At 47.7% G+C, this 21,810-nt stretch overlaps 1 protein-coding gene and 1 long non-coding RNA gene across 5 annotated transcripts in view; one reads left to right on the plus strand and one right to left on the minus strand.

Moving 5' to 3' along the window:
- Positions 1–11,409, minus strand: part of Slc25a33 (solute carrier family 25 member 33) — a 25,021-nt gene extending 13,612 nt beyond the window's left edge. Inside the window, exons 1-2 of one of the 2 annotated variants that reach the window (XM_087551258.1) lie at positions 11,086–11,409; positions 197–376 (exon numbers count right to left, since the gene is read on the minus strand). In XM_087551258.1, coding sequence (XP_087407384.1) covers positions 197–243 — 47 coding nt within the window. In that variant the 5' untranslated portion in view covers positions 244–376; positions 11,086–11,409. 2 annotated transcript variants of the gene reach the window in all.
- A 1,931-nt stretch (positions 11,410–13,340) lies between these two features.
- Positions 13,341–21,286, plus strand: LOC102548220 (uncharacterized). Of its 3 annotated transcripts, XR_015621345.1 has the most exons (7): positions 13,341–13,464; positions 13,867–14,672; positions 16,062–16,248; positions 16,938–16,998; positions 17,039–17,277; positions 20,600–20,735; positions 21,189–21,286. It is a non-coding gene; the product is annotated as an uncharacterized LOC102548220 (long non-coding RNA). The 3 variants fall into 3 exon arrangements; XR_015621344.1 differs by lacking the exon at positions 16,938–16,998 and having other exon boundaries at positions 17,043–17,277; XR_015621346.1 differs by lacking the exons at positions 13,341–13,464; positions 13,867–14,672; positions 16,062–16,248; positions 16,938–16,998; positions 17,039–17,277 and adding an exon at positions 19,781–19,910.
- Positions 21,287–21,810: the final 524 nt, after the last annotated feature.

A 21,810-nucleotide genomic window follows, 5' to 3' on the forward strand; every position in this document is an offset into this window, starting at 1 on the left:
GGCACAGTGAGTAAGGACAACGACTGTCACCAAGCCTGACAACCTGAGCCTGATCCCTGGAGCCTGCCCTCCCCCCATGTGCTATGGCACATCAGTCCAGTCCTCAGAAGGTAAGTAAGAATTCTTCCATCTGGACCACACTGTATCGAGGACAGGAGAGTGACAGGGGAGGCCTGCATGACTAGGCTGCACTTACTTCAGAACCTGTAGGAGTCCAGGCGTCACAGACGTTGGTCTCACCATTCCAGCTCCACTAATGGTCCCCAGATGAACCTGAGGATAATACACCGTCCGAAGAGCTAGTCTCGAAGACTGCAGTCTCGTCTTAATGACTTCTAGTGGACATGTGAAAATAGCACCAACTGTACCTCCACACCTGCAGGAGAGAGGCCGCACCGGGATCAGAAGGCAGCATGTGACTGTCAGCACACGTGATTGACATCTGGTCTCGTCCTCTTTAAAACAGAATACCTGTTCATTTCATACAACTTGCAAAGACTTAAAAATATTAGCTGAGGCTCCAGAACTAAGGAGAACCATTTCACAAGGACCTGTCAGCTTAGATGCCACATGGTCACTCACCAACAGTTTGGTGTCAACTCCCACTGATGGAGATGCATCCAATCTCACCATGAATAATCTAGAAAACACACCATTGCTTCAGTTCTGCCTTTCCTAACACTTTGAACTCCTCTTGAACACTTTTTTTTTTTTTGACACAAAAAGGCTCACACTAGGCAGATGCTCTAAGCTATACTCATAGACCTTTTTATTTTACTTCAAGACAAGGTCTCACGCCCAGTTTGCAATGCTCCTGCCTCAGCATCCTGAGGAGCAAGTCACAGGCGTGAACCACTACACGGAGCTTAAACGCCTTTCTTCAAGACAGCGCACTCGTTTATCCTATACTAACTCTTTCCGCCTTCTCCTTCACGACACTACCTACAAACCATGCTGGATGGGCCAGCTACAACAACTGATGCCAGGCGCCATCTAAAGTCACCACCCACGCAACTGGGACTTTCCTCCCTGGAAATCGGGGCCCTACAGCAGAGCAAGTCCACAGAGGGTCCGGGTCTTACTCAGCTTTGCGTCAGGACCAGACAAGCTCACAGATGGTGATTGCTCAGCCAAGGGTCATTCAGTTGAGAATTCACAGGAAAGTCTTGTTTTAAATTACTTTTTAAATAATTTTACATTACATGTATTGGGGTGGGGAAGCTTGCCCCAGCACACGGAAGGAGGACAACTTCAGGAGTGGGGCCTCTGCTTCCAGCACGTAGCTCTAGGGACTGAACTCAGGTCACCGGCTTTGGCAGCAGGTACCTACACCCACAACTCAGTGTAAATATTTAGGGGAGCATTTCCTCTACCTGTCCAAGTCTGCCCCGAGTTGGGCACTGCCTCCTGGGGAGTTTGACTTGACTATGCTTACCACACACAGGGCAGGTGGAGGGCTGTAGGGGAAGCTCCAAGACATCGCTCTGTGGTGGGAAAGCCAGAGCTGGTTTGGGGGTCTCTGGGCTTGCTGTGGGGGTCTCAGCCTCTTGGACACCTAAGTGCCATTCATTGGGAGTCGAGGAAGAGCAGAGAAGTGGGGGTGGGCAGGGCCTAGCCCGGGGCCAGGGGCAGGGGGTGGGGAGGAGAGGAGCTCCAGCTTGTCCCATGATTGTCCTTAGCGGCAGAGGCAGGCTTGGTGGCGGTTGTAGCTAGGAGTGCAGAGAGGCCTTCCACAGGAGAATTAGGCTACATGCAGCTCTGAGACAAAGGCCTCAGCAGCGGATCTTGATGAAAGAGACAGTCCTTGGCTCTAAACAGTTTACTGGTTGTTCATGGTAGAAAATGAATGCAAAATGTGCCATATCCACTTGGGAAGGGAAGCTTATTGGCTAAACCCTCCGGGCTTCTAGGTACCTCATTAACATGGAGAGCTCGGTTTTGGGCCTACTTGACCAAAGGCATATTTCTTCTATGTGAGAAGCATGGCACATGTTTCCAGTCTGGCAGGGAGCTGGGAGTCGCCTAGGCCTCAGGTGTGTGCCCACCGAGTCTCCAGGCCTCAACCTGCTCTACCTTACCAAACTTCCTGGCGTGGTTTTACACCCCACACTACCTTTTACCCACTGTCCTCTTATACTGAGAACTCCTAGCATATGCAGAATTTTATGTTACCTTTTCTATAGCACTGAGTCTAAATGCTGCAAATCTAGAGAGTGACATAGCACTTAATATAGATCCCCAAAGCAAGTAAAGCACCATCTGCAGGGAGGACTTAAATCACAGACCTACAGCGGGCAAGATGGCTCGGCAGTGGGTAAAAGTGCTTCATGCACCCCTGATGGCTTGAATTTAATTTCTAGAATGTATTTTATAAAGCTGGTTGGAGTGGTTTGCATCTGTGATTCCAGCCCCAGCGTCCTACAGGGAGATGGGTGATAGACAAAGGAGAATTAGCCACAAGCTCACATACAAAGGACAGTGAGAGAAATAACAAGAGACCTCAGCCTCAAACATAAATTGGGAAGGACTAGATAGATGGCTCAGAGGTTAGGAGGACTTGCTGATTTTCCAGAGGACCGGAGTTCAGTTCCCAGGACCACAAAGCAGCTTAAAACTCTCCTATGTCTAGTTCCAGGATTCTCAGCACCCTCTTCTACATATATGCAGGCAAAACACTATGCACATTAAATAAATAAATAAATAAATAAATAAATAAATAAATAAATAAATCTTTAAAAGTGAGAGAAGAGAAGAACTATAGAAGAGCTGTCCTTTTCCAGATGTGCAGTAGCACCGGTGTGCCTGCACTCCCTCCTCTGCCCCAGCACCACTACCCCAAGGGCTATGGTCAGAGGAAGCCACATCCTTGTAACTTTGCACTGGACTACTCCATAGTTAAAAGTTTACTTTTGCTAAATGCTATGGTTCACATGGGTAATGCAGCATGCTGGAGAGGGAGATTGGGCGACTCAGGCTCTCCTGGATTATATACAGCAAGACCCTGCCTAGGAAAGAGAAAGGAAGGAAGGAAACTAAAGTACTGGTTTGTGACAAGCATCCAATCCTCTAACAATCTTTTTATGATGTGGGAATGTGATATGGGAATGTATTAGCCCAATTCTCCAGAAGGACTTGAATGTTACAAAATAGAAACATGTATTGGTGAGGGAGGAGACAAATGGCTTATTTGGCTATTCAGGCAAACCTGTGTTAAAATTATGATCACAGCATGAAAAATAAAATAATTGAGCTGCTATCTACTACCAAAAAAGGAGGAATGAGACAAGGCAGCAGGGAAGAAGGGAAAGAGACAGGGAGACAGGAAGACGGGAAGAGGCAGCAGCCTGGGCCTGTTTGATGTATGCTTCAATCCCAGCACTGGGGAGGCTAGAGCATGAAGGCTATCATGAGTTCCAGGCCAAGTAGGGCTTCAGAGCAAGACCTTGTCTCAAACAAAACAGAATCCAGAAGCTAGAGCTGAGCACAGCCCTGCAGTAGCATTACCAGTGCAAGTCCATCACTACAGTGTTCTGAGGTAGGCTAGAGGCCAGCAACCACAAAGGGACAATCTATAGTGCTGTGACAAGGACTGAAGGGAGGCAAGACAGAGTAGAGCTGATTTGTTCTTTTCAAGGCTTCTTTGTTTTATTTTTAGTTATATAAAGAAATGAACAAACATCTAGGCGTATCTGAGGATTCACCAGGGGTGCAAACCTGTCCCCAAAGTGTGTCAGAGCATCATAGGGACAAGGGCTGCATGAAACGAAAGGGGTGTTCCCTTTCTCACTCTGCTTCCTGGCCACCTTGAAGTTGTTGAAAACACAAACACAGATAACTCCTTTCCTCTGTTTCTTTTGTTTCTGCTGATTATCACAGCAACAAAAAAAATCTAACACACTTGTCCAGAAACTCTGTGGCAGCATTGAGCATTTTCTTTCTCTAGTCTACACGTCCTGGGCACGTGAGAGTAGTCCTCTGTGTCCCAGAAAGACCACCCTGTGGTAGGAAGTCACCTATGTCCTTTTCTAGCCTCCTCTCATCTTGTTGGCCTGGGCACAGATGCAGCCCCTATGCTAGGAAGCATCCAGAACCAACTAAGCCCTTCAGTCTGCAATCCAGACCTGCAAGAGCAGGAGATAAAGCAGGAAGAATAACAGGAAGATGCCCTCCCTACACAGCCCAACACTGATAAGAGCCTTTCACATCTCTTCAGAGATGGTGTGGAGTTGGTGCCTTGGTTCTGGGCATCTTTGGGCAATGTTCAGACATCAGGAAGTCTTACCCAACACGACGGCAGTGTTAGCATCAGAGATGGAGGATCAACCATCTGGCTAGACCAGGGATATTTAAACCACTAATCTCCTAAGTCAGTGGTTTGTAACCTTCATGATCCTACAACCCTTTAATACAGTTCCTCACAGTGGGTGACTCCCAACCATAAAATTACTTTGTTGCTACTTCATTTTTTTAAAAGATTTATTCATTTATTATATGTAAGTACACTGTAGCTGTCTTCACACACACCAGAAGAGGGCATCGGATCTCTTTACAGATGGTTGTGAGCCACCATGTGGTTGCTGGGAATGGAACTCAGGACCTCTGGAAGAGCAGTCGGTGCTCTTAACCGCTGAGCCATCTCTCCAGCCCCCTTGTTGCTACTTCATAACTGTAACTTTTTTACTGTTAAGAATCATCATGCAAATATGCAGGATATGTTACATGACCCCTGTTGCAAGGGCTGTATGACTACCAAAAGGGATCATGACCTATGGGCTGAGAACGGTTATCACAAGTGGAATACATATACTGAGATTTGTTCCTAAATATCCACTGGAGAGAGGATGGCTCGGTAGTTAAGAGCTCATCCCTTTCTTCCAGAGAGGCAAACTCTGGTTCCCAGCACCCACCTTTCTGCAGCTTGTAACAGCTTATAACTGCTGTTACTTCAGCTCCAGGGGATCTGAGACCTTTTCAGGTCTCCACAGGAACCCACACACTTGTCATACTCTTCTCTCTCTGTCTCTGTCTCTCTCTTACACACACACACACACACACACACACACACACACACACACACACACACTAAAGTTTTTTGGTTTTTTTTTTTGGGGGGGGTGTAGTACTGGCTGTCCTGGAACTCACTATATAGACCAGGCTGGCCTCAAATTCAGAGATCAACCTGCTTCTGCCTCCCAAGTGGGATTAAAGAAAGGTGTGTACTACCACCTGATTGATAAATAAAAAATTTAAAGGAAAATATGGAAAGAAATTTTAGTTAAACTTTTACAATTTAATGTATATTTTATGTGTATATCTCATATGTATAGAAAAAAGAGGGTACTAAAACTATACATGGCAGGAGTTGGGGAGATGGCCCCATGTGTAAAATGCTTACCTCACAAGTAACCATAGCAACAGAGAAACAGACAGGTGGATCTGCAAAGCTCACTGGCCTGCCAATATAGCCAAAGTGTTGAGCTCCAGGCTCTACAACAGTGTTATGGTTTGTATAAGTTCAGGCCAGGAAGTGGCACTATTAGAAGGTGTGGCCCTGTTGGAGTAGGTGTGTCACTGTGGGTGTGGGTTTAACACTCTCACCTTAGCTGCCTGGAAGCCAGTCTTCCACTAGCAGCCTTCAGATGAAGATGTAGAACTCTCAGCCCCTCCTGTACTATGCCTGCCTGGACACTGCCATGTTCCTGCCTTGATGATAATGGACTGAACCTCTGAACCTATAAGTCAACCCCAATTAAATGTCCTTTGTAAGACTTGCTTTGGTCATGGTGTCTGTTCACAGTAGTAAAAACTAACTAAGACAGACAGACTCCGTCTTTAAACAAAGCTGATACATACACACCAACATATGGAGGAATGTGAGAACACTGTAATCTGGGGCCATGGGATCAAAATCTGAGACCACTATTTTAGACTTGGTTTCTTGGTTCCGAGCCTGGGCAATTCTGCCACCATCTCCAGTGACATCTGGCCGCATCTCAAGACATTTCTGGTTGTTGAAATACTGTTATTAGCAAACTGGCAGGGTGCTAAACATCCTAAAACAGACGGGAGAACAATCACCCTGTCAAAGCTAGAGAACGTCATTCTAGACAGGTAAGGCATGTAAACAGGGTGGGGGCACTGCTGTCAGCCTCTCTCTTAAGCCATATGTATGAATGGGACCAAGGGCAGTCCTACTTTTAACTCTGACTCACTTAAACCCATTAACGTGATACTACACACTCCACCACACAGTCCTTCAGAGAAGAGCATGTGATTTGGCCCAGCAATGACTGGTTTAGAGATGGGTGTGTCTTCAAGCTGGTCCCATAACTGAAACTCTAGACCCAGTCAGAGGAACTGCATGCAGGAGGGGGGAACCATGTGGATGTCACTGGAAGGAGAGCTGTCAGAGCTCCTTAGTGACTATGGAGAGCTTGCTCCAAGAGGTGAACCAGTGAAGAGTAGGTTTCCTCTTGCTTACAGCTCCAAGTCCTAAGTCTGACATAAACTTTTCAGGAAAGCTCACAGGAAGTTTACTATTGCCGACAACATCAATGGGCAGTCAGCACTCCCATCAATGGGAGGTTACATTTCCAGCAGCTCAGTTAGGTGAAAACCTCTGGAATGCTAATTTAATTTCTTTCACAGGGTGAGTTTGCATTGGTTACCAATGCCAAAGTCCAGTAAAATTCTCTGGGATGCTGTACTCGAGCAGATGTGGAAGGATGTGGAGAGTGATCAAATGTCTACGAGAAGACACAGTTTGGCTTTGAAGTCTATTCGCCTAATTTCTTTAAAGTTATGTTCCTGGGCACTTCTCCACTTCCTCTTACTCTCCCTTTTAGAGTTGAAGTAGCATTTATTACATAAAGGCATATTTAACATTTATCTTTTTATATCTACATGGCCCTTGCTTAATTTCCCCTGTGGAGAAGGTATCTCTCCAGTTTAGGGCAGAACAACTACTACAAAATATACACTGGATCTTTCTGCTATTTTTATGGAAATCATGAAGTTACATAAAAGTTTTAAATTATGTACATAAATTACCTTCCACTTCCAAATTTTGAATAATTAGAAAAATTTACATAAATATTTTCAGTAAAATATGCTGTTTCCTGAGCATATGCCCACTCCTTAGGCACTAAAATCAAAGCCAAAGTAGCTTTTTTTTCCTTTTTCTTTTTTTCGGAGCTGGGGACCGAACCCAGGGCCTTGCATTTGCTAGGCAAGCACTCTACCACTGAGCTAAATCCCCAACCCCCAAAGTAGCTTTTTATTTTTAAGAAAGTCTATTACTTTTAAAATACTGCATGTATGTGTGTGTAGTGCTTATGTGGCAATTGGTCAATTCTATCTTTCCACCATGTCTCTCTTGTCAGGTTTGGGGTCAAGTGTCTCTGTCAACAGAACCATTTTGCTGGCCCATAAACTTGTATCACATTTCCTTATTTAATGTGGGGCTGGGTGGCCATGTTTCTATGTATATATGGATGTCAGAGGGACAACTCACAGTTTTCTCCTTCTGCATGTGGGTCTCCAGGTTTGAACTCAAGTTGTTGGGCTTAGCAGGAAACCCTTTGGCCACTGAGCCCTTAGGCCCCAATGTGCCATTTACAATAAAATCACTAGCCAACTAGTGGCGAATTGACTTCCATGTTCATGTACTATACATAGGTCCAGAATGGGCTCTATGAACAAACAGTCCCAGCAGTGCTCTAGCCCGCCAAGCTTTGGGAGTTCGGCAATTCTTCCTCTTCTCTGATACTTCTGCAATCACCTTGAAGACCGTCAGTTACTCTTGGCATATACTACAATGTTCTGGTAAGTTCATTTAAACATCTGACATCAGGTTTATGAGACGTCAATTAGCAAATTGCATATTCATTTCATTAAGGCACAGACAATGGGCAGTAGATGCTTCTCCTTTAGATGACACATCCTCTATTCCATATCATTTGCAAAGAAAGCTTTCAATAGCACTCCTAAGGTTGGAGAGATGGCTCGGGGGTCAGAGGACTTGCTTGCTCTTGTGGAGAACCCAGGCTCAGTTCCCAGCCCCCACATGGTGGCTCATAACTGCTTCTATAACTCCTGTTCCAGGGAATACAATACCTTCTCCTGGCCTCAGTGGGCACCAGGCATGCACACGGAGCACATGCACATTGGCAAGCAAAACACTCATATCCATAAAATAAAATACATAAATCTTAAGAGGGAAAAAGCATCACAAATGAAGAAGAATCATATCTTTCAAAAGTAAGAGAAATCTATATTAGCATTACCTTATACCATACAGTTTCTGCAAATACTAATGTGTAAGTCAGCAATAAAGCAGTAGTTGTAACCTGCTGTGCACTACAAGAAACTTCCATCCTTAGCTGGGGGTGGGGGTGAGGGTAGGGTAGTGGTACATGCCTTTAATCCAAAAGCTAGCGGGACAAAGACAGGTAGATCTCTGAATGCAAGGACAGCATGGTCTACAGAGTTAAATTCTAGGACAGCTAGGACTATACAGAGAGACCCTGTCTTGTACAAAAAGGAGGAGGAGGAAGAGAAAGAAATTTCCATTCCATTGGGCTTTCCCAAGCAAATTTAAAAAATACTTTTCATATATGCAAATATATTAAAGTCAATTATATTCATAATGGTATATAAATGGCCTGATAAAAATGTTGCTCACTATATTTGTTTAATAAAAATTCCTGTAAGCATGTGTTACTGTTCGTTCGTTTTATACAGTTCAGTAGATCCAACCAAGGACCTGTGTGTGCTGGCAGTGCTTCACAGTGAGCTACATCCCGGACCTCAGGCAAGAGTGAATGGTCTCTACACCTTCCCCTAGACAAGGGAACAGTCATCTCTGTGATGCTTAAGAGGAACCAGGACTAAACTGGTAGCAACACAGTGCCAGAGTACACCTGTCAGCTGTCGTCAGTGATCTGTGGGAAGATAATGCATTCTGAAAATATCTACGGGCTATGTATTTTCAGACCTTAAAGATCTACTATATTCCCATTAAAATACTTTTTTGGGGCATGCTGGGGATTAAGCCAAAAACCCAGGGCCAATGTCATAATAAACACACAATCTACTAATAAAGTCATTTCCTGGCCCCTATTAAAAAATCTTAATAACTGTATATTATGATAAAACACACACACACACACACACACACACACACACACACACACACACAGCCACACCATAAACAATAAGCCTGAAAGCGGACTGTCAATCTCTGAATCTCTCATACTTTAAACCAGCTTGGGAGGCAGAAGGAGAGACAAAGGATCTCTGAGTTCTAGACCTTATCTCCAAAAAACAAAACTTGTTTGTGTTATTATAATTTGGGATATCGTTAAATCTGTTTGAGAACATAGCCTTCAATGACTGTTCAATAAACAAGGGAAGCACAACAGATTTTAAAAGCAAGATCTCAGACTTCTCAAAGGCATTGAACTTAGCTCCCTGGAGAGCCAGCAGATAAAGAGCAGAGCAAAGTGCTTACCAGGACCCTGGGCTGACACTTTTAACTACAGGCCGTGCCCTCTTTATACCCAACTCCTTTCATGCTCTACCTTAAAAGGTATTTTAGGCTAAAAATCCAATTAGCAACTCTGAGAGCATCTTTTCCAAGGGTTCGATTCTTTTCTTGTCTGCAAGCACGGAGATCTTAATGAAGGAACTAGAACTTGTTAAACACCACTGCTTCAGGCACAGCACTAATAAACTCCCCGCCTCTTAATGAGTCCGGGAAGCCTCGCTGCCCACTGCAGTATCCTCTATCAGAACGTAAGAGGCTGGAATTGGCAGCCAGAGGGCACTGTGAAGGATGTGCAGGGAGATCCATCCAGACAGGGCCATCAACTACAGTGAGCCTCAACACAGGCCACTCTGAAACTCCTCCAGTTAAGAGCACACGCACATACAACCTGAGAGACCACACAGTTAAAAAAAAAAAAAGACAAAAAAAGTAAAAAACAAAAAGATAAAATCCACTGAGTATAAACTTATTTCTCTTGGGTTTAAAAAAAAAATGCCTAACGGGTTTAAAATTCCCCTTTATAGAAAGTGGTTTACTCTAAGGGTGCCTTCTGAGGCTTTTACACGCAAAGGTGATACCAATGAAGACAAGGATGGGAGGAATAAGGGGTTGACCGAAATGAATGAACAAGAAATTCCTCCTGCCTAAGCACAACCTTGAAAGCTATCTGCTTGGAGAAAGAAACCGCCTGCCTGCCAGGTATGAGTACCAAGACACCAGAAATCCTTTCATCACGGTTATTTTCAGGGTAATTCTTCAACCATTGCTTTCTATATAAGGAACTCTTTAGGCCCAGGTCACAGCTTTAGTTCTCAAGTGAAGAAGATAACACAGGATAGACGGCTACGCTTAAATTGTTGGACTAAGTCTCAAAGAGCTCGAGACCCCAGGGCTGGGGACACAGGTCCATAGATAGTTTGAAAACCAGCACCAAAAGGATCCCAAGCCACTAGCAGCTATGACAAAAGGAAGAAAAAAAAAAAATACTAATACTTAAAAAAAAAAACTAGCTTGTTATTTTTGGGGGTTAATTCAGCCCCTGGTTGTATCCTCCTACCATGATTGCGTTCCTCCACTGAAAGTCACTGAAGGTGCTTTAGGATCGACATGCACAGACAAACCTTCCGAGGTCCCCATTTACCCTCCCACGTGGTGCAGGCCAGCATCCGTTTTCCCCGTACGCCCGTGCCCTGCCCGTGGCCTGCCCTGCGACACCTGCCTAAGGCTCTTTGACCCAGCGCAGTACCTCCTGCGCTAGCTACCCCGGGACCTCCAGCATCCGCACCTTTGAAGCGGTGAGTGACCGCAGCGTGGTCGGGAAAACGCAAGGAGGCTGGAGCCACAGGGGCTCGGCGCGATCGCCCCTGGTGACAGTCACACCAGTCAGGAATTGTTCAAAAGGAGAATACGGCGAGAGGCGGCCGGTGGGTGGGGGATGGGAACGCGGACGCGCAGGGTGGAAAGCCGCGGTGCGGGCTGACCCCGCTGTGGGGACGCAGAAGCCCTCCACCCTCCTGGGCCGCCCGCCTTGGCCTCACCCCAGTCCGCGGCAGAAGGGAAACGCGGATTCCCGAGGCCACCGCACGCAGGGGGAGAAGGCCGGGACTAGGAGAGCGCGGCTCGGGCCCGAGGCTCACCCGCCGGCGAAGAGATGAAGCAGCGTGTTCTCCTTCTGCTGAGTGTCCGTCGCCATGGCCGCGCCGGCTCCGCGGCCCGCCGCAGCCGCTCGTGGGACGCGCGAGGTCTCGAGGTCCGCTGGCCTCGCTGCCCTCCTCAGGCAGCCGCCGACGCTCCCATGCGCGCGGGAGGCCCAGGCGCCCGGCTACCTCCGCGGCGTCGCGGCCGGCCAGTCAGCGGCCTCTGCGGCGCTTTCCAGCCGCTGGTTAGAGCCCAGCGCGCGGCCGTCACGTGGCGGAGGCAGGGTCGTGACGTCACGGGGCGCGGCGCGGCGGAGGTGTGGGCCCGGATCCCGTACGCCTATTGGACGGCAGGTGGATGTGGGCGTGGTGTTTGTGCAACGCGGGGCGGGTCAGGCCCGGGAGGCTGGCTGCACTGGGCTCACCAGCATTTTAAGGGGATGGCGTGCAAACCGGTCGATGCTGCTTGGTCCTCTCAGAGGCTGGAAACTTGTGCGTAACCATCCCCTATGCTCTAGACCTCGCCTTAAAAGAAAATAAAAGAAAAACTATGTTTATGCGTGTGCGTGATTTATTTTGCTTTTGAGATAGTCTTACAGTGCAGCCCCGGACCGCCTGGAAGCTTGGCCTCAAATTCACATTTGGTCTGCCTGCCTCTGCCTCCTGAGTGCTAGAATTAAAAAACGTGTGCCACCAGCCCTGGCTTGTGTTTGTTGATTTTCATTGTTGTTTTAAGACATAGTCTCACTATGTATCTGGTTAGTTTGGAATTTTCTACGTAGATCAAGATGACCTCGAAATCACTCTGATCCTTCTGCCTCTGTCTCTCCAGTGATTAAAGGCATGCATGCACTACTATACCCGGCTGTTTTGTGTGGTTCTTGTGTGCGTTTAGGGGATGTCGTGGGTTCACACAGTCCACTCTGCAAGCGTGAAGGCCGGAGCACAGGGTCTTGCAGGGATCAGTTTTGCCTATCCATCATGTGGGGCCCAGAATTGAATTCAAGTTATCAGACTCGGCTGTAAGTACATTTACACCTTGAGCCGCCGATCTTTTTAAGAATTTCATTTTGTAATATTTCCATATGTGAAAATGTATACCGATGACATATTACATCTCACATCTCTGAGCCTAAGTCGGGAAAAAAATATTTGACCTAAACAGCCTGCCCTCCTCCAGCGTACCCTTAGTGTTTCGTGTGTGCATCTTTCTATAAATAGCATCATGTTTGGTATGTGTTTTTCCATGTGGATTTTGTACTGTGTGCTCTGATGCTCAGACTGAGATACCCAGACCGCTCCTCCACTTAGATATCCTGGACCACTGCCATAGGGAGACTGGCACCTTCTTACGTCCAAGCCTGGCTCTGGCTGGGCTTTGCCTGGTTGCCCTGGCAGCACCCTGATCACATGACTTCGGTGACTTTCCTCATGTGGGTTTCTGCCCTCACTCTGCTGTTTTATTCAAACTGTTCCCTCCCATTCTGGAATGTGAGCTTCATGGGAAGGGGGGGGGGGCTTGTTTTTTACACTTCATGGTTGTTCTTAACAGATTGTTCTTGCCACCTAGTATTGCCCAAGGAACTAATAAACAAATGTCCTAGATTGAACGGATCATTCCACACCTCCCCCAAACCTGCTCAGCCTCTCCTGTTCCCTGCCCTGGTAGTGACTCTGAATTCTGCACAGGCACCAAGGCCATAAATGTATTCTGCTCCTAAACTGACTCATACTCTCTCCCTCTCCCTGCCTCCATTCCTCTCCTCCATCTATCTTTCTCCCTTCCTCTCCTTCTGACTTCTAGCTCCTGCAAGTCCCAGAATCCATCCCTTTCTTTCTCTCTGGCCCCTCCCCCACTAGGGATTCCAGATCAGCGAATGTATCCCACCAACTCCACAGCCGAAAGCTAGCTGTTCCCATGGGCCACTCCTTCGCTCCTTTTCCCTCCAGAGTCTTCAGAGATGCAGAACACACCAACCCTCTGTCTTCCGTCTCCCACACCTGATGAAAAGCACCACCTTTAGCGGTCAAAGCTGCCAGACATCCTGTGTGTACACAAGGAGAAACCGGAGTAGGAGGCGAGCCGTGAGCAAACAAGGCCAATCTGTATTTGATAACAGGCATCGCTTAGAAACAACTGCTAGGCTCAGTCGTCTACAAACACAGTGATTGCTCCATATTAAAGCCATTGCTGCCAGACAGAGCTGGCATTGAATCCGTGTGGAGCCTCCGTGTGGGGGGATGCACACCAGCTCTATATTGGACACAGGGGAGGAAAAGGTGAGATTCTTCTTCTTTCCTGTGTCTACCAAATCCTTCGCTTTAGTTGCCTAGGAAGCTTACTTTAGCTGAGGTAGATTTTTAAGTCTTTTAATAAAAAAAAAATTATGTGTATAAATATACCACGTGTATGCCTAGGGTCCAAGGAGGCCCAAAGAGGCAGTCAGATCCCCTGGAACTGGGGTTACAGAAAGTTGTGAACCAACATATCCGTGCTGGGAACAGAACTCAGGTCCTCTCCAAGATGGCTGAGCCATCTCTCCAGCTCCAGTTAAAGGAGGTTTGTAGGGTAGTGGGGAACTTAAACAGGGTACTGCCAGGCTGTTAACCGGAAGGGAATTGTCCCTCTCTATGCAGGATTTTGGGTTTTGTTTGTCTATTTTTGTCTGTCTGTCTTTCCAGAGACAAGGTCTTACTATGTAGTCTGGAACTCACTATGTGAACAAAGCTAAGTTTGAACTCCCAGAACACTGCCTGCCTGCCTGCCCGCCCGCCTGCCCGCTGGGTTTTAAATCAGAGGAGGTGCCACCCTGGGAGCACACCCTTTCCTTGGTTGCTGTTTGAGACTGGGACCCAGGTTCTAACCCTTCGCCAGAGCCAATCTCCTAGCTTCTTCTCCTAGGGCCTGGCAGTGCAGTGCTGAGCTGGACACATGGCCGGCTGAGACTCCACTCTGCTTGTCAGCAATGCAGTTTCCCTGTGAGAGCATTCCCAAGGTCTTTCACATCCATTATCACTGCAAACCCATGTTGTTGGCAGCCCTGTTGTTTTGTTCCCTCTTATGAACAAGCAGGACACAGCCACTCAAGGTCAACAGCTAAGTTGGTGGCTGATGCAACCCTCTGTCACGCCTCTGTGCTTTTGAATGAGCTGTTTCTGACTCCAGGATGTCAGCCTTCCTCCACCGGGCAGGTTCCTTCTGGACCTACACTACCTCTCCTCCTTCCTCCTTGGACTGAGTATCAAGCCAGCTCAGCGATTGGCCTCCTCGTGAAGCTTCCCTCTAGTCCTTCTTGGCTCCTGTTCCCTGAAAGGAGTTGCCTGCAGCACACTATGGAACTATAGCAGGAGGTCGTGAACTACTCGAATTAACTCCCTGGAGTTATCTCTTGCCGGGAAGGAAGGACTCGGGCAGGGTTTTCAGAGGGAAGTCTGGGAATTTCTGTTGATGTATGTGAATACATTATTTTGCTAAGCAATGCCACGAGGTAAGAGCTATTGGTTTCTGTTGTTTAACACATCTACTGTTTAAATCAGTATTTCAGGCTCTGAGGTACAGCAGGGATGGAAATGGATAAGAATCCTTCCCACTGGGTCAGTGGTCGGTAGTGTGCTTGCACAACGCTGCGTGTATCGAACCCAGCATGGCATAAAAACTGTGCATGGACTGGAGAGCTGGCTCAGCAGTTACGAGCACAGGCAGCTCTTCCAAAGGATCCAGGTTTGATTGCCAGCATTCATACCCACAGTTTATGTTTACAACTGTCTGTAACTCCACTTGCAGGGGATCCAGCGCCCTCTTCTGGCTTCCAAGGGCATCAGGCACACAGATGTACAGGCAAAACACACATACACACACACAGGGAGAGAGAGAGAGAGAGAGAGAGAGAGAGAGAGACAGACAGACAGACAGACAGACAGACAGAGAGACAGAGAGACAGAGAGAGACAGAGAGAGACAGAGAGAGACAGAGAGAGAGACAGACAGACAGACATAGATACATAGATGGCCATGGTGGTATGTATCTGTAATCCCAGTATTTAAGAGGCAGAGATAGAAGGATGGTAAGGTCTCAGTCGTCCTTGGCTACACAGTTCTATGCCAGCCTAGGCTATATAAAATGTTTTCTCAAAAACAAAACAACAAAACACACAATCAAACTCAGCGATTATAGAAAAAGGGTAAAATAGGAGCAGGCGGCTTATAATACAGAAACGTGAAGCTGGTTTAACATGGGAGCATCATGTGGGTGCTGGGAAGTGAACGCAGGTCCTCTGCAAAAGCAGTGCTCTTAACCAGTGAGCCATCTCTCCAGCTCCCTCAGCCAAGTTTTATTAAAAGCAATGTGTGTGCGCATCAGGACTAGCTGGTTTGGGCTAACACAGGGGGCCAGTAATCTAGACAAAGAAAGAGAAGCTGGGGGTTGGGGATTTAGCTCAGTGGTAGAGCGCTTGCCTAGCAAGCACAAGGCCCTGGGTTCGGTCCCCAGCTCCGAAAAAAAGAAAAGAAAAGAAAAAAAAAAAGAAGAAAGAAAGAGAAGCTGACTGGTCCTCAGCATAGAAAACCAAACTAGCTCACCCTCCTTTGAAAGCTCCACTGAGGGGCTGGGGATTTAGCTCAGTGGTAGAGCGCTTAGCTAGGAAGCGCAAGGCCCTGGGTTCGGTCCCCAGCTCTGAAAAAAAGAACCAAAAAAAAAAAAAAAAAAAAAGAAAGCTCCACTGAAAAGTTCCCCCTGGCAGCAAAATGTGCAGCAAATCCTTGTCTTCAAGGAAGCTAACCACCTTGAATGTTTAAGCGGAAAGAGTATTAATCTACCTAGAGCATCTCTTCCCTCCCTGCCTGCCTATTTGTCTGACCTGTGGTCCTTCATTCGGGAGGCGGAGGCTAGAAGATCAGGAGTTCAAAGCCAGCCTGAGCTACATGAGACCTTGTCCGGAACAATCCTACAGCTGAGATCATACTTAATGGCAAACAGTGGCTGCCTATTCCCCAAGATTAGCGGCAAAGGTGTGAGCTCCAACTCTTCTCCGTCGCTGTATGAGTGGCCCCAGACTGCGCAATAAGGTAAGAAAATAAATGAAAGGCCCAAAGGTTATGGGCTAGGTGTGGGATGATGTCACAGGTGAGGCAGGTACAAGATAGGAGGAGGCCTGTCACTGGACGAGAAGGAAGGATGGGTGGGAGAAAAGTTTGAAGGAAGAGAAGGAGACTGGAACAGAAAGAAGGAGGGAGGGAGGGAGAGAGAGAGAGAGAGAGAGAGAGAGAGAGAGAGAGAGAGAGAGAGAGAGAAGCCGGTAGACAACATGCAAGGTGACATTAAGGTTCTGCTCTGTGTATTTACAGGTTGCTGTTAATGTTCTTAAGGGATGGGTGTGAACAGGGCTCTGTATGTTTAGGTGGGCATATATTATATATTTTCAATTGGGTCAAAGGTTTTTGGGTTGTGTGTTCTTTCATGTGTAGATTTAAGTGTAATGGAGTGTGTGGTGGCTGGTCTGGGCCACCACAGAGTTGGGATGTGTGTTTCTGGCATGGAAACCTGCCTTGAGAATTACATAGGTAGAGAGGTTGCTGCCAGACTCAGAGAGAAGCCTTCGGCAGTGTGATATGGGATGGAGCAGAGCGGGTGAGACGCTTTGCTGACTGAGACTTAAGATATCCAGCAGATATCTTGGGGCACCGCGGTGCCAGACCTAGCGGGGATAGAAGACGACCCTACTTTTTTTTTTTTATTTTTCATATTATTACAACAGCAGCTAGGTTGCTGCCTTGACTCCATCCCGATTTATTCCCATCCTCTCCCATCCTCAGGGCGTGTCTCCATCCTGCATTCTGGGTCTCTCGTTCTAAAGAGAAAGAGACTGAGCTCAGCCCTGGATGGCACGTCTCTATTAACTCCGCCACCACTGGGACCTGGGGAAGAGGAGGATGGAGAGGTGGAATGCTGTTTTCTGGATGTGATGTGAGCACTGCAGTCAGCTCACGGCATCTGAGGTGACCCACCTGCACAGTATCAGACTAGCCAACGTCCCGGCACAGACAGCGGAGATGACCTGCGAGCCCCACTCTTTCTTTCCTGAGGAGCTATTGACCGTGAGTAGTTGCCAGGGGAGGAAGAATTCACTTCTAAGGATGTGGCCACTGGTAGGTTTTCCATGCTCCACAGGATGGCCTCACATCTGTGCACATACAGTCAGCAATAACTGCGTGTGTGTGTGTGTGTGTGTGTGTGTGTGTGAGAGAGAGAGAGAGAGAGAGAGAGAGAGAGAGAGAGAGAGAGAGACAGCAGGTTGGAAAGGGGCATGTTGAAGGAACACGGGAGCAGGGAAATAGGGTAGATATGATCCTATTTCACTATGCAGATATGTATACACATGTAAATATGCACACACACACATGCATGCACGCACGCAGGCACATGAATTTATGGTGATTGCCAGGAGAGTATCACCTCTGGTAGGTGTCAAAACACCAGTCCACTGACTAAAGTTCTTAGGGGACTTGCTTCTGCAGCCCCTAGCCTGATCCTCCTGTAAACATCTCTTCCTTTCCAATGGTCGAAAGGCCATCTGGAGATACTAAGTAAGTAAGTAGCAACCCCAGGGAGCTCTGCTGTCTCTTCCTCAACGTTGTCGGTCTCTTGGACATTGACTTTCTGTGCGATAGGCCTGAGTCTGCTAATGTTTGTTTCAGCCACAGATGATGTAACTATTATGAAATCCCAGGGAATTTTCATACCGACTAGGAACGAACTGGTAAAGTCAGCAAGGTCACAGGGAGTAAAGACAAGTATATGAAAGAAACTTTTTTTTCCTTTCAAATAAGTGGCTTATGAAGCTTTACGAAATTCCGTTTGGGGCCAACAAGATGACTCAGCAGGTAAAGGCACTCGCCACAGAGTCTGATGACCTGAGCTCAGTATGCGGTGGGGGGACAGAGACAGTTCTGCAAACAGTCCTTTCACCTCCAAACGTGCCACACCACACAAATGCCCACACACACGCAAACAAACGGGGCTTTAAAAGGACCTCATCTACAATAGCATTAAGAGGGAAAAGATCGGAAAGCGAGAGAGAAACAGGTGTAAAAGAATCCATAGTTCTGTTTATATAACAGGATGGGGGTGGGAGGACGGATTCCTGCTAGGCAAGCGAGCGGCTGACTGCCTGGGGTGGGATGGGAAAGGGATGACTGATGACTAGGTGTCTTAGTGTTGCTACTGCAGTGCTAACACACCATGACCAAAAGCAACTTGGAGAGGAAAGAGCTTGCTCCCTTCACATATCTGTCCACATAGCAGCTCTCAGTGGAAGCAGTCAAACAGAGCAGGAACTTAGAGGCAGGGGCTGATGCAGAGGCCATGGAGGAGTGCTGCTTACCGACTTGCTCCTCAGGGCTGCCCAGCCTCCTTTCTTACAGAACCCCAGACCACAGCCTAGGGGTGGAACTGCCCACAATGGGCTACGCCCTGCCATATCTATCATTAGTTAAGAAGATGCCCTACAGGCTTGCCTGCAACCCGATCCATTTTGTTTTGTTTTCTTGTCTTTGAGACAGCATCTCTGTGTAGACCAAGCTGGCCTTGAACTCAGAGAGATCTGTCTCTGGAGTGCTGGGATTAAAAGTAAGCTCCCAGCCGCTACAAACCCATTTTGGAGCCATTTTTCTGATTGAGGTTCCCTGTCAGATGACTCCAGTGTGTGTCACGTTGACATAAAACTATCCAGCGTAGTAGAAGCTGGAGGAAACTTCCGAGAGTCAAGGGAATGCCCCGTATACTGATATATAGGCATAGGAACCTAATAAGAACACAATTAACTGAAAGTTCCACTCTGAGGCTGGGCATGGCGGTGCAAGCTTTCAACTCAGTGCTTGGGAGACAGAGGCAGGATGACCAGAAGTTCAGAGTTATCCTCTCTGCTCTATAGTGAATTCATGGCCAACCTAGGACACATAAGACCCTGTATCCAAAGAAAAGAAAGTGTAAATTTGCCAGAAATGCTGGATCATGCCCATAATCTCAGCACTCAGGAAAGCAGAGGCAGGAGAGGAGGATCAGGAGTTTGAGATCATGCTTGACTACATGGCAATTCTGAAGCTATTCTGGATCATGTGAAACCAGTCCCGCCACACATCCCCCCCCAGTCCCCTTTACAACAGATACGTTTTATTGTGTGTATGTTGCATCTCAGTGAAGTTGATTAGAAAAAAAGCAAGGCCAACTACATGTACCACTAGCCCAGGAGCCAGGTGTAGCTCAGTGGTAGAGTACGTGCTTAGTGTCCATTGAGAATATGTTTGGTGGATATGCAGTCAGGTGTGGGGAAAGGGGTGCCATGCTGAGGCCCTTCTCCCTGACTGTATAGAATAGAGTTTATTCTGAGCATCGGAAGGAGAGTTAAGGGGGTAGTAAAGACAGAGAAAGACAGAGAGAAAGAGCAGAGGAGTAGAGGCTGGCCAAGAGCATGTGGAGAGAGACGGGGGAGGGGAATGAGAGGACACAGTGAGAGCTAGAAGGCAAGAGAGAGAGAGGAGGGGGCAAGCAGCCCCTTTTACAGTGAGTAGGGCTGTTGCCAGGTAACCCTGGGGCGGGGCCTAGACAAAATGCTAACAGCCTCGAGGCCCTGGGTTCAGCCGCTACTACACCAGGCCGAGTTCTGCCGTTAGCATAAAGAAGTAGATAAAGTGGACCAAATATACCATATGTCAAGTTCAGAGCTGACGAGGTAAGTATGGGTTACCCATCCATCCATCCATTTGCTGTCCCCGACTTGATGGGTGGAAGAAGAAAAGTGACCTTGCCCACTCAGGTTTCCAAGGCCAGTGACTTCCTGTGACCCGAGGCAGGCTCCGTCTTGTTTCTTCCTCTTACTGCTGTCTCTCAAGCCTCTAATTCCCTAATTCTTGTTTTCCTACAGAAACTGCCGGCGCAGGTAACAACTCGCCGGCCGCCGCCGGCCGCCACAGTGGCTTTGAGGTTTCATTGCTTTGTGGAGAGTTTGAGGGATTGTTGCTCTATGGGCACCCGAGGTGGGGCTCGGGGTCATTTCTCTCTCTGGAGGCTTCTGGTAGCTTCCTGTATAATCGACCGATAGATAGCCAGTGAGACTGGTTTCCATCCAGGGGCAAGGAGGTTAGCAACAGAGGCAACAGAAGTGTGGCGGTAAACACCATCGCCGGGCCTCTTTGCTCCCCTATCTCTTTCTTTGTACCAGATCCAGCCTGCGCCATGTTTCCCTGCTATGTCCTAGTGAGAATTTGCAAGCCAAGCTTTCTCGTTAATGAAAGGCCAACGTTGTCCTTGCTTGGCAAGGAAAAGCCAGGGCGGGCTGTGAGTCTCCTCTGTCTGCCAGGCTGGAACCTGCTTTCCCTGACTCCCTGAGAGGCCCCTGTTCCTGTTCTGATTGTTTCTTAGGAGGAAATCACCTTTGGAATAACGTCAAGTTTGAGAGGCTTACACTTGTGTTCCATACTATGCTGAATGGTGTGGAAAACTCCGTGGTCACGCAAAGGAGTGGCTGGCACCTCTGTGTCCACAGACTGGCCAGTGGGTAGGTACTGTCCAGAAAAGGTCTCCTCTCTTCCTCCTGCTTTCGTCTTGGCTTTAGCTTCCGAGAGGCTGCAGGGCACGAGGCTCTGTGACCAAAGAGCCACCTGTGCCTCTGTTTCCCCACCTGCTGTGGCAGGGGGCCAGGCTAATTGAACTGATACTTCAGAGTGAGGATTAATAATGACTGAGGTAGGGGGTGGAGCAATGCCTCAGCCGTTAAGAGCAATTGTTGCTCTTGCTGAGAACCGGTTCAGGTCCCAGTACCTACATCCAGTGGCTCGGAACTGTCAGTTCCAGAGAATCTTAAATCCTCATCTGGCCTTAACAGGCACATGCAAGCGTGCTCTCTCTCTCTCTCTCTCTCTCTCTCTCTCTCTCTCTCTCTCTCTCCCCCCTCTCTCTCTTGCACACGGGTGCAAATAAATCTTTTTTTTTTTTTGGTTCTTTTTTTCAGAGCTGGGGACCGAACCCAGGGCCTTGCGCTTCCTAGGCAAGCGCTCTACCACTGAGCTAAATCCCCAACCCCGCAAATAAATCTTTTATAAAAAGGAACTTTTGTTTCAAACACAAGAGACTAGGTTGGGCTGTAAAGAAAGATGTTAAGGGTGTTCTAATCTTAAAAGAAAGGACTGACTGGGCACGGTGGTACATGTCTTTAATCCTAGCACTCAGGAGGCAGAGGCAGGCAGATCTCTGAGTTCAAGGCCAGTCTGGTCTACAGAGCAAGTTTTAGGACAGCCAGGTGTGTGTGTGTGTGTGTGAGAGAGAGAGAGACAGAAAGACAGAGAGAGAGAAAGAGAGACAGAGACAGAGAGAGACATAGAGAGAAAGAGACAGGGAGAGACAGAGACAGACAGAGAGACAGACACAGAGACACAGAGACACAGAGACAGTCATGGGCCAAGGGTGTTATAAGCACAATGCTTAGGTCAGGGGGAACAGCTCAGGGAGAGTGTATGACAGCAGAAGCCTAGATGTGCTTTCCAGGTTGGAATGATTTTCCAGAAGTCGGATAGCAGGTATGCCTGGCTCTGGCAGCACTGCATTTCCAGATATAAAGTTTCGAGTGGTCACAT

This window comes from Rattus norvegicus, chromosome 5, assembly GCF_021556685.1.
Source record: "Rattus norvegicus strain SHRSP/BbbUtx chromosome 5, alternate assembly SHRSP_T2T, whole genome shotgun sequence".
Lineage (NCBI taxonomy): Eukaryota > Metazoa > Chordata > Mammalia > Rodentia > Muridae > Rattus > Rattus norvegicus.